The 14,584-nt window shown below is 36.6% G+C and overlaps 1 protein-coding gene across 3 annotated transcripts; it reads left to right on the top strand.

Annotated features, from left to right (window-relative positions):
• Positions 6,822 to 11,754, top strand: LOC109824884 (serine/threonine protein phosphatase 2A 57 kDa regulatory subunit B' theta isoform-like). Of its 3 annotated transcripts, XR_002242813.1 has the most exons (4): positions 6,822 to 7,082; positions 7,218 to 8,830; positions 10,041 to 10,891; positions 11,476 to 11,754. XR_002242813.1 is itself a non-coding variant. In XM_020391512.1 (3 exons), exons 2-3 carry the CDS (start codon positions 7,664 to 7,666, stop codon positions 10,395 to 10,397), a joined length of 1,524 nt encoding a protein of 507 aa, XP_020247101.1. In that variant the 5' UTR covers positions 6,822 to 7,082; positions 7,218 to 7,663; the 3' UTR covers positions 10,398 to 11,144. The 3 variants fall into 3 exon arrangements, 2 of the variants coding, with proteins under 2 accessions (XP_020247101.1, XP_020247103.1); XM_020391512.1 differs by lacking the exon at positions 11,476 to 11,754 and having other exon boundaries at positions 10,041 to 11,144; XM_020391514.1 differs by lacking the exon at positions 11,476 to 11,754 and having other exon boundaries at positions 6,822 to 7,086; positions 10,041 to 11,144.

The following is a 14,584-nucleotide window of genomic DNA, read 5'->3' as shown; positions in this document are numbered from 1 at the left end:
AATTTTCTGTACTTTAACAGTACAGCTAATTGTTTAGTTCTACCTAATTGTTGGAACTAAAGAACCCATTCTGGCCTTTCTTCTTATCACAACACAAGCGTCATCTCGAAACCTATCCTAATCCTGCGTATGACATTTCTTTTTCTTTCATCAGTGAAAATTACCAGGCTTAGCACTCATTGGCCTAGTGGAAAATCTGAACATAATTGTCAATAAAGCCAGTATGCATTAGATAAAGAACTTGCATCAACAGATTCTCAAAGGATTGAGAGATATCAAAAAGAATATGTAAGACTTGAAATATCAAAATTTTGTCTACGCATAATTGGGAGTACAGACAACACAGGCTAAGAGGAGGATAGTAGAGGCAGCAGCAGCATCCTCCTTATCGCCGAAGCAGCTTCTTTTAAACTTGCAGGGATTCTGCAGCCTCATTACTTCTTGCTTTGGCTCCTTCATCTCTTGCCCTTTCTTCCTCATCGACTCCTGCTTTCTGAGCCTGCATTCCTCTGTTTTGCACACCATATCTCCACTCTGATAAATTTAGTTATGAGCTTGTTTTTGGGAGGCAAGCACACATTGTGCTCCTTTTATAGAGGACACGAAGCAGTTGGGGGCATCATCCAATAATAATTACTTCTTGGTCACTCTTAAATTTTCTTCCACCGCGCCGAAGCTCTAAAGTCCTGTTGAGGATTGACAGTTATAATTTTATACCGTAACATGCTTCTGCAGAAGGAGCTTCCTTCTCATAACCCGAAAGGAATGCTATTTTTATATAGAATTTTAATCTTGGTTGATCCGATGCCATCATAAAATCCCTTCCATTGTACCAAAACTCTGAAATCATGATGAGAGTTGAGCTGATTAGGGTGGTCCCTTATCTCTATTATGTTCTTTAAAAATGATGTTCTTTGTTTTTAAGAGCCCCCTTCATGTGAGCAGCCATGTGCTTGTGGTCCTCCTCTGATTCGTCTCCACATTTGCAGGTTCAAAGTATCCACCGCTAGTGCATGATATCCAAATGACATCTACCAGCTGACCATAGTATTTATATAACTTATTTTCTCATATATTGATTTTAAATTCAATATATGCATGATTACATGGTTTAATTTGAAATAACCATAACTCACTTCTTTGTTCTTTTTCGCGGGATAAAGGGTTAGATTTCTGTTGTAAATTTTTTCCTTTTTCTTTTTCTTTTTTCTTTCTTCTTTTTCTTTCTTGTTTTCTTTGCCTCTCTCAATCAATCAAAAGTACGTTTAGAATCAATTGCATGCCAGAAGACGTTACACTGTTCAGTGTGTAACCTTTACCTGAAAATTGTGTTTCGAATATAACCATCAATATTTTGACTTGATATTGATGATATTGATTTGCTATGGCAGTGGAAATTTCTTCTTGAGTCTGTTTTGATAGGAAAGTATATCTTTGTTTTATACAAATCACATAACCAGTGTAGTTCTTTAGGCGTATGCTCATAATATACATTACTCCATATAAAATGGAAGGTTAGGATTCAGGAAACATTCTCTCTACTGCCACACAACAGGACACAAAATTTACTGATTTCGATTGTGATACACAACTGCATGCAGCTGTTCTTGGATCTTAACATAAGTAACGGACCGTGATTTCTTATATTATAGGCTTGCATCCATTTGACTTCTACCCTTCTTATTTCTCTGTAGTAATTTTATCTTGAAGTTTCCATAATAATAATAATACTACTACTAATAATAAATCTTATTCTGAAGCAAATATTATATGCACACCCATGTGTGCGTGTATCCTTGTGGCCCTCTTATCTATTTCACCATGCTTTGAGGTTCAGTGCATCCATCTCTAATGCATGAACATAACATTGGGTAGGCTTCATTTCCCTAGGTTCTCTCTTCAATGTAACACTACAATTCTTAACTTCATAATTTAGTGCTATCATGGTTGAGCTCATCCTAATCAAGACATTCTTACTCTGTACTAGGTCCTTTTGTGGGTCCCGTGTTAGTTCTTGTTTGTTTTGAGGGAAAATTTGTTAGTAATAGTCGACTTTGCTGTCACATTAGCAAAATCCTCACTCGGAATTTCCCTATATCCAACTTTTACTCCGAGGAAAAAAAATTGGAAAATTCAAAAGCTTCAGATTTTGAAATTTTGATTTTGTCATGGTTCTAACACCTGTTTTTTTTTTTTTTACATCCAAACAATGTCAAAAGATATTTTTGAAGCTATATTTAATGCTTATTGTAGGTCCAATGCAAAGCCTGTAATCATTTATTAATTCAATAACTTACCTGATACTAAGTAACTAAAACATGTTGATCCCTGGTTCATCAATACTCATGTAATACTAAAAAGAGACAGGACAATGAAAAGTGCGGTTGTTTAAATGAGTTACAATGAACAAAAATCGCGAGAACATAATATTTCTAAGATTTGAGTTTAATAATAATAATCTTCTTTGACTGTATACGAGTATAAATTTTATCAGGACATCTTCACATGAGAAACATAGGAGACTACTTAGAGATATCAAATGTATCCTCTATGGTTCAAAATCCCCCGCTCGCATACGAGATTTTCTGATAAAAATTTGCGTTCCCTAAACATTAACAGACAATTATAATTGAAGAAGGGGATTTGTGATGGCAATTATGTGGCATGTGTTAGGAACAAGCTTCAAGATTCTACAATAATAGAGCTCATATGGAGGCAGACCTACAAGAAATGGCTTCTTCCTCTAAAACCACTGCTTAGTGTTAGCATAAAGTTGGGACCTACATAGATATCCTTCTAGGTTTTAGCTGTCATAATGTAACCAACTTAGTACCATAATAATCATTTATCTTACCTGTGCCAGGAATCTAGAGGAATATTTTTATATATTACTGTGTAACTGACTGCATATGCTTGAGGTTTGCTGGAGAATTGTTTGTATTGACCAAAGCAAAAGCAGCAATAATGGCTCTCTGAAATCTTCCATGAGAATTAGATTATTGATTTCAGATGCTAATGCAGCAAGGAGGGGAAGGAAAAAAATCACTGACCATAGAATGAAAATGTCTTTATATTGATTTCAGATGCTTTTGGTGATTATGATCCACATTTTTAGAGTTCCGAAAACGCCTTTATATTTGAAAATTTTATATGTCAATGTTCTTACATTAAAAAATACCCTCACACTTGACAAAATGAAAAGAAAATGTCACTAACACTTGGGGGGGAAATTCAACACAAATGCTCTTAAAAGAAAATAAAATGGACGAAGGTATACTTAAAATTATATCTATGTATTTTCTTCGACAATGCGATCATAATACTAATCCTATATTTTGTGTCATGCACGTACAATGTATGTACGCGGGAGTACTTGTACTTGATAATAGAAAACAACTTAACCTTGCTGCTTATATTCATGACATTGCTGCTTATATTCATGACAGTAAATTCTTTAGAATTACATTCTTTTATACATTTTAGAGTTACTCCTGAATCATGACGATGATGGTTATTATTTTTATTTTTATTAAGAGAAAGGATGGGTTTATTAATGTATTTAACAAGTTTGATTCAAGTGCATTCACCGTTCACCACAAAACAAAGTGTTTATGGACTTGTTAAATTTTTGGTGGGCTCAGTTTTGAGCGGGTCTAACGTTGATGAGAGCGTCTACTTGGGCTTTAATACATAACATCTTAGAGTGCAGTTCGTGGGCTGAGCGTGCTGATTTTGTGTGGTTAAAAAAAAATTTCTAGCGTAATAAAAGGTCAGTTTAGAAGTGAGATTGAAACTATGTCTCAAAACATGATTTTTTTTTCCGGGGGTGAACTGTAAAAATTTTCACATAGAAAAATGGTACACGCTATGCATGAAGATGGTGGGATATTTGTTTTTTAATGACAAAAGAACTCACACATTTGCATTATCATTTTACTAGAAAGCCTTAAACCAATTCACAAAGATGAATAACTTACAAGAAAAACAGCAGAAAACAGGTTTGGACTTCCAGCGGTTGACCGCGATTGGCGCGGCGGTCGACCGCAAACGTGCACGCAAGCTAGAAAAGTCTTTGGACTTTTCGCGGTCGATCGCGATTGGCGCGGCAGTCGATCGACCAAACCTTGTAATGTTTTTCAGTTTCTGCCACGGTCGACCGCTAGTCTGGCTGGGTCTGAATTTGGTTTCCTGTTCGCATCGGGTTTATATTTTGATATATATTAAAACACTCGTTTCTAGGGTTATGAGATGAGAGTTCTAACAAAGATTTGCGAGTATTCTGAGCACTTTGAGAGGGAGAACTTGTGAACAAGTTGAGATATTTGGTTTAGAGTTTGTGTGAGTGATTTTGTGAGATTGTAACCCTTTGTAGTCTCATTGATTTAGTGGAATCTCTTCATCCTCTCCCGTGGAATAGGATGAGGATGTTCGTGGATAGGATTAAGGATGTTCGTGGGCTGAGCGTGCTGATTTTGTGTGGATAAAAAAAAATTTCAAGCGTAATAAAAGATCAGTTTAGAAGTGAGATTGAAACTATGTCTCAAAACATGATTTTTTTTTCCGGGGGTGAACTGTAAAAATTTTCACATAGAAAAATGGTACACGCTATGCATGAAGATGGTGGGATATTTGTTTTTTAATGACAAAAAGAACTCACACATTCGCATTATCATTTTACTAGAAAGCCTTAAACCAATTCACAAAGATATATGAAAAAATCAATTAAGTATATAGCTAAATTAAAAGCTTAAATACAATCAAGAGAAAAAGCCCGGTAATTATTCTATGCACGTCCTAGCCAAGCGGGTAAACAAAAATCCAAAGGATTTCAATTGAGGAGGATCAATAAATCCCATTTCAACATTTTTCATTTGATTTAATACCATGTGTGGGTATTGGGCAGGAGTCAAATTATAAAAAGATCACAGCTTAAATAACAAGATCGATGATGGTATCCAATGGATAATCCATCATCTGGTTGGTCGTGGTAAATTCCATGAAAATGAAAAGAAATAAAATTTAATATTAATTCTTAAAAATAGAAGCGGTTTGCATTTAAATGTGACTTTTATTTTAGTTAATTTTAAAATGTAATAAATTTTAAAAATTAACACATGTGTTTAAAAGTGTAATGCTCAAAATTTTAAACGTTCGTTCGAAATTTTCTCCTTTATAAAGAATCTTTCTTTTTTCTTCCCGCTAACAACTACCGAAATGAGGGAGGGGGGAGATTTAGATCCTGTAAGAGGTACATATAGAAAAACTAGCAAATAACTTATCATTATGGTGTTTTCAGTCGTCAAATTGTGACCCTTTGCTAGCAACGGGCATGCACCCCGTTATGCACCATTCAATTGAATTGACGCTCAGGACTGCTAGGATCCCGACTTAGCCGACTCGCCTAGTCGACGTCTCCTTAGGTCGACTCGAAGCTTATCGGTCCTCTTGTCGAAGACGACTCGCTGCGAGTCCACTCGATTAGTTATTTGACACCTCGTTGACTCAAAAGACGTCACTTCTCGACACTCCTCGTTACAAGGCAAAAGATGACTTCAACCTCGACTACCCTGCTGACAACACGTCGACATCACATTAAATGCTTGGCAGGCATCATCATTTCTCCATCCCCGATACTACTTATGACACATCGGACCAGGCGGCTTCGCGCGCCGCTCATCCCATCTCATTAATGATGAAATGACAGCGCTCATCCCATGGACGATCCACGATCGACACCTGTAAAGTCGACGCTGACTCAGCTGCCAGCTCAGACTCTGCCGAAAAAAGACTAAAATGCCCTTCCTACATGGCTGTAAAAAGAGAAAACTATTCCCAATGCGAAGGTAAGCAAATTTTCAGCATTTTTTCTCCATTTCGCTGCACTTCTCATATTCCCATTCGAGCACATAGCTGACTTAATTGTCGGAGAAATAACGGGGGAACCGGTCATTGTCCTCTTACGAGTTGTTACACGTGCAGGGACGAACAACCCAACTCCAAATCGAATATTCGGAAAAGTGAGCGGCCCTCATAGCAACCCATTCTCTATTACCTTCTCTTTTACATGTGTGATTTAAACTATCAACAACTTTAAATGAAAGTTGTAATAATATTCATGAGAAGATGAATAATCAATAATAATTAAGTAGAAGAAAGTTTTTTTTTTTAAATTTTATTCCCCCATACCTTCCTTATCCATATATTGAAATCACTGCCATAAATTTTGTAAGTGACTTGAAATTAACAACTCTAGTTAGAGGTTGGTTGAAATTAAGAAAAACTCTGTCTTTTTTAACATTTTTTTGGGTGCATTATACCCTTTTGCATTCCAACCTAAACCCTAAAGAACTTATCTATAGAGAAAAAAATGGAGGGGAAAATGCAACATTAGACTTAAATCCACTTATTTTGAACCTGTTTGTGTTGGGGAAAGATTTTACAACATTAGACTTAAATTCACTTATTTTGGACCTAATTTGATGGACTATGGTGTTTAATTTGGTTGAGTTGAGTAATTTGGTAATTACCATCTCTGGTTAACCACTAATCTAACCAGGGTTAGCAAGTCTAAAACTTAATTTCAAAAACTTTAAAATATTTGAGGGACTAAATTTAAAATATGAAAGATTTGAATGGAGGGACTAATTTCAAAAACTTAAAATATTTGAGGGACTAATTATAAAATATGACGACGTGAGGGACTAATTCAAAATATGAAAGATTTGTGGGGCTAATATGGCAAAAAAAACCCCAAAAAAGAACACAAAATGTGATTGTCAAAAAGGAAATAGAAAGAGCAAATAAAATCCACTAGAATTTTGTGAATCAAAAGAGTAAAGAAAATCCATACAAAGAGGATTCAGTCATAAGATGCTACCAAAAAGGTGAATGTGGCAGGGAAAAAAAACAGTAATAAAGTCCTTTTGTTTTGTTTTGTTTTGTTTTTTTTTTCTATTTTTTTCCTTCTTTTTGTTGCTCTCTCTGTAGCAACTGCTCAAGGGAACCAGTCCTCTCTCTCTCTCTCTCTCATCTCCCTTCATCAAAATCGAATCTTGGTTGAAGAAGGAGATCAAAGGATCCGAGTAAGTAAGCTCATTCCTTATCCATTTCTATCTAATTTATCTGATTTGAGAAAAGGGTAAAGTTTTATTCTTGATCACCCCTTTGTGTTTGACTTCTTCTTTGGTGCTTTTGCTTTCCTCTCTCTTCTGTTGTAGATCACACCAGATCGATTTGGGATTATTGTAGAAGAAAGATTGAATTTTGGGTGTGATTTAGGTTTTGAATCGGATTTCTTCATCTGGGTTTTTTCATTTTGGAGGAAAAGGTGGGATCTTTGTTCATGTTTGTTATGGATGGGAGTGAAGATTTTCTTTTTAAGGGATGAAAGTTTCAGCCTTTGCTATGATCTTTGACGTGCAATGGTTATGCAGATCTTAGAATTTCTAATTCTGGTAAAGGCAGCTTTTAAGTTTTGGATGGAGTTTCAATAAAATTATCTTGAAATTGTCAAAAGATCTGCCAGTTTGAGAAATGTTGGAAGAGCTGAGGCAGTTGTATCATATTGAAGGTCTCTCTCTGGTTGAATTGAAGTATACTGGACTCAAATTTTAGACTGTAAAGTTTGAAATCTCCTCTCATTTTCATTGCATTTTTTGAGAGTATGATCAAGCAAATATTAGGCCGGCTCCCCAAAAAGGCATCAAAATCATCGGAGCATCGGGATGCGGGCGGTGGGTCTGGTTCCTCGCTAGCAAACTTTTCAAGAGGTGGAGATTTATTGAGCACTAGAGCAAGCGTTCAGGGACATAATCACGGTAAACAGAACCATCCACAATTAAGCTCGAAAACAAATGGCAACTCGGCAACTCCTTATGAAACCCTCCCAAGCTTTAGAGATGTCCCGAGCTCTGAAAAGCCCAATTTGTTTATCAAGAAACTCAATTTGTGTTGTGTTGTATTCGATTTCATAGACCCAAGTAAACACTTGAAAGAGAAGGAGGTGAAACGGCAGACATTGCTAGAGCTTGTTGATTATGTTTCAACCTCAAATGGGAAATTTTCTGAGTATATGATGCAAGAAATCATCAAAATGGTGTCGATAAACATATTTAGGACCCTAATTTCTCCGCCTCGTGAAAATAAAGTTTTGGAAGCTTTTGATGTCGAAGAGGATGAGCCCGTAATGGATCCTTCATGGCCACATTTGCAGATTGTTTACGAGTTCTTTCTAAAATTTATTACATCTCCAGAAACCGATGCCAAGTTGGCAAAGAGATATATAGACCATTCCTTTATTATTCGGTTGCTAGATCTCTTTGACTCAGAAGACCCTAGAGAGAGGGAGTATTTAAAGACGATACTTCATCGCATATATGGTAAGTTTATGGTGCACCGTCCGTTCATCAGGAAATCCATCAATAACATTTTCTACCGGTTCATTTTTGAGACAGAAAAGCACAATGGAATTGCCGAGCTTTTGGAGATTTTGGGAAGTATTATTAATGGGTTCGCTCTTCCACTTAAGGAAGAGCATAAACTGTTCCTTGTTAGAGCGTTGATTCCACTACACAAGCCTAAGTGCATACCCATGTACCATCAACAGTTATCATATTGTATTTCTCAGTTTGTTGAGAAAGACTGCAAGCTCGCAGATACTGTTATAAGGGGATTGCTGAAGTACTGGCCTATAACAAATAGCTCAAAGGAAGTGATGTTCTTAGGAGAGTTGGAGGAGGTTTTGGAGGCAACTCAGCCTGCTGAGTTTCAGCGATGTATGGTTCCTCTTTTCCGGCAAATTGCCCGTTGCTTAAATAGTCCCCACTTTCAGGTAAATCTTTATGTTTCTATTAAAAGAACTATCTATATTTAATTTACGTTCATGCTTCTTTTATTTCACCGCACCCTATCTTTTCTGGCAAATTGCCCGTTGCTTAAACAGCCACCACTTTCAGGTAAATCTTTATGTCTCTATTGAAAGAACTATCTATTTTTAATTTATGTTCATGCTTCTTTTATTCCATCACACCCTATCTTTTGCATGCTTGTGTGTGAGTATCTCTTTCCTTAATTGTCTGATTGCCCGTTTAAGTTGAGAAATCCACAATGTAGTTTGGTTGTAATATTCCTGGATGATTTGAACAGTTCAATGGAAATCTTTCTTACGTATGGTTTGCTTGGTTGATGAACGTTTTTATCTTAGTTCTTTGTTCGAAAAGTTGGTCGATTTCAAGTCTGCAATAATTTATTTTTCACACTCCACAGCATTCACAATATGATGCTTTAAAGCTTTTAATAAATCACATTTATTCATCCCTTTCACTATCACATTGAGTCTTCCCCTTATTAGGGATGTGGAATAGGTGGGCATCTAAATTGTAGTCGGTAAAACAAATGTACAGCTAGATTAGGCTATAATTCGCTGTTTATAATACTGTTGAGTTCTTCTGTTAAAGCTCACTAAATGGCCTTTTGATTGATTAAGGGATATATACTCGGTAATTTCGCTTGTATTCCATTTAGACCATTACTCTTACTTACATTTTTTTGGCTACTGGATGCACAGGGACGAAAACTCAAAACCGATTTTAAATGTTATACGTAAACTTGCAAAGAATGGCTTCATTGTTCTATGGCTTGTCAATGGAATTGAATGGAAAATCCTTCTAATTGAAATTTCAACGGGCCAATCATCCTGCAAATATGCCCAATTTACATTAATAGTATCTACGATGTGTCTGCAATGCTTATGTCTTGACAGCTTTGCAATCTCTACTTAATTGGTAACGGTTTTCGTAACTCGAAGAAAATCAACAACTCATCTGATCTATAAGAAATGGGATGAAAAAATGGCGGTGGAACCCTGAACAAATCTTGTTGACTTTTTTTTTTGTGAAGACATTTTTTTAAAACATATCACATAATGTTAGTAACAAACCACTAACAAAAATACAAACAACTAAGCCTCAATCCCAAAACTTTTAGGGAGCTTTGGCAAATATCTAGCTTAATTCATAGAGACATTTGTTGCAATTTTGCAGGTGGCAGAGAGAGCGTTGTTTTTATGGAACAATGATCACATTGAGAATCTAATCAAACAAAACCATAAGGTGATTTTACCAATTATATTCCCTGCATTAGAGAGAAACATAAAGGGTCATTGGAATCAAGCTGTTCAGGGCCTCACTCTAAATGTCCGCAAGATTTTCTCCGACTATGACGCCACTTTCTTCGAGGAGTGCATGAAGAAATTCAACGAAGACGAAGCTAAAGAGAAGGAAGCCAAATCAAAACGCGAAAACACATGGAAGCGTCTGGAAGAAATTGCCGCCTCGAAAAGCGGGAGCAACGAGCCCGCGCTCGTTGCCCGTGGCAAACCTAACCGATCTTCTGGCTGAAACAATAGTTGTATTAGAGCTCGGTATTCTCAATCCCGTAACAGGATTATAGGTCTTGGCTTGGTTGATATGAGAACGGGTTAATTGCACATAGACCCCTGTAGTATTGCTGTCCTGAACTTACTACCCCTGTAGTCTCATTGCTGCAGGTAACCCCCCTACCGGGTTATAAAATTTGGCAGATACTGCTCCCGTGTGAAATTCGTGAGTCTATCTGAGGGTAAACGAGTCAAAATTTTTAGCTGAGGAATAAATCTGCAACAGTCAAACCACAGGGGTAGTAAGTTTGAAACAACGATACTACAAAGGGGTCTCTGCAATCAACCCCATGGAGGTCCTTCTGCATGTTGATTGAGGGTTTGAAGGATTCAGGACAGTGTACAGGTTAAGCTGTATATATGGGAAAAATTGAAAGCAGCAGCTGGGGGTTTAAAACAGCAGAGAACGATCCACTGAGTTCTGGAGTTGGTTACTCATTCGATTATCTGAAATAGGTACTTTCTACCAAGAGCCCAGTGTATTTTCTTGGAGCCGGATATGTCTCTAGAGATACTTTTGCATTATTAGTTCTGATTAAAAAAAAAGAAAAAGAAAAAGAAAAAGTTTGTGAGTGGGTGGATTTATGTTTGATTTAGCATTGCATATATTTTGATTGGGATGAACTCTTTGGGGACCTTATCTTGTTTAATTACTTCAGCGTGTATATTTCCTTATGTAGATAGTGAAAACACGCATCTTTACGCGATTTGGCCAAAAATGCAATCACAATCTTTACTTTTTGTGTAGTTTCTTGTCATTGCACCGTACAAGTCTCTCTTATGAGAGAGAGAGAGAGAGAGAGAGAGAGAGAGAGAGAGAGAGAGCCTTCAGGGATTTGGATAGATTATGAGACGGTGGTTACGTATGTATGTGAAGTTAAGAGATTGAGAGAGATGAATGATTCCTCTCGTAATCTTGTTTTTTATGCGTAAGGTTAAGAGATTGAGAGAGATGAATGATTCCTCTCGTAATCTTGTTTTTTATGCGTAAGGTCAACCAACCGAAGGGCGTAACCCTTGCGTGCTCTTCTTATTTGCAGTTGTTACTATCCTGTGAACTTGGGGTTTGATCTTCGGAGTGCGGAGATCGGAATAGGAGAGCGTCAATCCCCAGCAGGGTCCGAGATCGTCAAGGAGATCGTCAATCCTCAACGGGTTCCATTGAGTAGACATTGTTCGATTAGCCGTCGACAGAAATTATTTTGATGTTAGTGGATATGAGACCAATTTTGGTGATTCAGGAATCTTAATCTTACATTATGTCATGCCCATTGATGGACTTTAATTTGATTTTTTTCTATTAAACAATTTTTTTTTTACATCGTCCTCACTCTTATAATGTACCTTCATATCTGTTTCCTATGCTTTTTTTTTATAATAATGTTCCCTATTTGTATTATACTTTGACGGATATAAATCATTAGCTTTTCTTAATACAGAATATTTATATCTGTGATTAGTAAGTGATAAGGGTCACATCTGATTTGTTTTCACTTTCAAAAGCTGATGTGTATATTTCCTCATGTTCCTAAATAGTGGGCCCCACTAGGTTGCCAGCCCATTACTCTGGGCCCAGTGTGCGGGGCCCAGGGAGTTAGAAAGCAGAAAGCCACATCTTTTGTCAAACCAACGACTTTATGGTGCGCGGATGCTGACCGGCGCTCGGCGTCCAACTTTGTGGGCCACGGGTAGGCCCATTTACACATGGCCGGTAATGGGCCGGTTCTACCAGATCAACTTTTAGCGCACACAATACCTACCGAACATTCTGTGGATGTTGGTACTCATGTCTAGGTTGACGATTGTCAATTTAGATCAAATACGTTATTATTAAGGGGCTGTTTATTTGCTAAAAAAAAAGAACCCCCCGCCATGTTAGATTTCAAGAAACCCCCCATGCCACGTAGGATTTTGGTTTCAACGGATTTTCAAATCACATATTTGTTTCGTTTTGTGATTTAAAGAAATGAGGGTGCAACGTAGGATGACACGTCAGATTTTTGAGAAAAATGTTTTCGCACCAAATACCTCTGAAAACACTTGGAAATGTCACTTCAATGAATTTTTAATTACTAAAAACACTGTTGAAACAGTGACTGTGAATAAAACAGATTATTTAATTGCTGAAAACACTGTTACTATTGCGGCTGGTTTCCATTTTCTTTTTTTATGTTCAAACAAATACAAGAAATGGAAATCAAAACACTGTTACTATTGCGGCTGGATTTGTTTCTTATGTGACGTGGCGGTGACGTGACGGTGATTTCAGTGCGAAAAAAAAAGAAAATGCGAGAAATGTCTTGAAATATCTTGAAATGAGTTGAAATGTGAGTTTTCCATTTCCGATTTTTTTTTTTGGAAAACAACCAAGGAGCCCCTTAATAAGAAAATGAATGTTTTCAAGGGTATCCCTCATTGTGATGACGATGTGGCTCTAAAGTAAATAATTATACGTGAAGCTATGCTATGCCAAAGCACAAGAGGGCAAAGGGAAGTCAATTTCCTTGGAGCCAAGGGAGCTTGAGAAAGGGAGATGTCGGAGTAAAGATGGAAAAAAAAAACTAGTTCTTCGGGATGCACACTTTCGCAAGATAACTAGAGTAAGTACTTCGTAGAGAATCTAGTCTACAAATTAGCCAAATTGGGTTCACGTTAGAATTAGTTCAATAAAGTCTAGTTTAGCGTAACCTAGACCAAGCGGGGTCCGGTTCAAAACAAATTTAGATTATTTTCTAATTTTGCTAAACACACCCCAAAAGTATTAATTAACAACAACACCACCACCTGCCCCTATTTTATAAAGTATTCTTCTCATTTGTCATAAATCCACTAGCACTTAGCAACTTTTTATGCTGTGTCTACCAAGTTTTGTTTATGCTCTCTTTGGCTTGACGCTTGTCCTAATAACACCCCTCTATCTTCCCTCCACCAAGCTTAGCATATTGAGCGGCACTAGGTGCACACCCCCTAACCACAACTCCAACTACACCCCCTCTCTCATTTGCTACAGTGTACCGGGCCCCATATGAGATTTTCACCTATCATTTTCCTAGCATATTACATCTTTTGAGAATCTTAATCAAACTAGTAAACTAAACATATGATTATGTGTGTACGTCTTTAAATTACAAATTAATGATTAGGTACTTATTATGAAATTTTCATTGTCCATAAGTATAGAGCACCGTATCAAGAAAAAGAAACAAGAGAGCCAATGTTTTAAAGTGTTTTAAGAGAAAAATAAATCCTTTTGCATTGGTACTTAAGAAAAAGAGCAAAACAAAGTATTCCAAAGAAATAGGGGGGAAACAACTTTAAGTGTGGGTCCCACGTACGAGGGCCATCTTGATCTAGCTAACATCCCTCTCATTACAGTTGATGCTTGCCTTAAAACTTTTGTTTCCAATAAAAAAGCAAAAAATAATCTAATAATAATCACATAGTGGGGTTTTTTTAATGATACTTAGCCTTCAAATGACAATGCATGCGGAAAACAACTCAGAATATTAGTTTAATAGCATTTAAAATAAAAAAGTTTGTTGGAATTTTTTCCTCCATATAAATCATCTTTAAAATATGGTGATTGTACGAAAACCACGTAAAAATGTGCAAATTCCATAGATACCATCTTTAAAAGGTATTTCGCTTGCAATTAACCATCTCCGTCTATTTTCTGATGAAATATTAACTAAAATTCCCGAGTACCATTTAAAAAGATACACATGCCAATCACTAAGTTTGGTTAAGAAGGCATGTCAAGTAACTGACGTGTGTGTTTTTTTAAGAGTAACTTGAGCTGGTCAAAATTTCATCAGAAAAATCGATCAATGTGGTTAATTGCAATCAGAACATCCTTTGAACATGGTTTCTGTATAAATTGAACTTTAAAAGCGATTTTTGAATAATCATCCTACTTAAAATTGATTTACGATGATACCCAAATATTTTTAAGTTAAACCCTCACTAGTCACACACATTTTTATGCGACCAGCACTGAATACAATATACAATACAAAACTATATACATCATCACCAAATATTGCACGGTAACATCACCATCCTCTCGAAACCAGCCTTTCAAAATCTATCATTAATTTCCTCTCTCCTGAAAATTCTCTCATTCTAAAAAATCCAGCTCACGCCTATAAA

This window comes from Asparagus officinalis, chromosome 10, assembly GCF_001876935.1.
Source record: "Asparagus officinalis chromosome 10, Aspof.V1, whole genome shotgun sequence".
NCBI classification, from domain to species: domain Eukaryota; kingdom Viridiplantae; phylum Streptophyta; class Magnoliopsida; order Asparagales; family Asparagaceae; genus Asparagus; species Asparagus officinalis.
This window is presented reverse-complemented; position numbering and strand designations above follow the sequence as displayed.

Coding starts and splice junctions, on each gene's coding strand:
- LOC109824884 (XM_020391512.1), top strand. CDS start 7,664: ATGATCAAGCAAATATTAGGCCGGCTCCCCAAAAAGGCATCAAAATCA. Junction 8,831..10,040: donor TAAATAGTCCCCACTTTCAG/GTAAATCTTTAT, acceptor GCAATTTTGCAG/GTGGCAGAGAGAGCGTTGTT.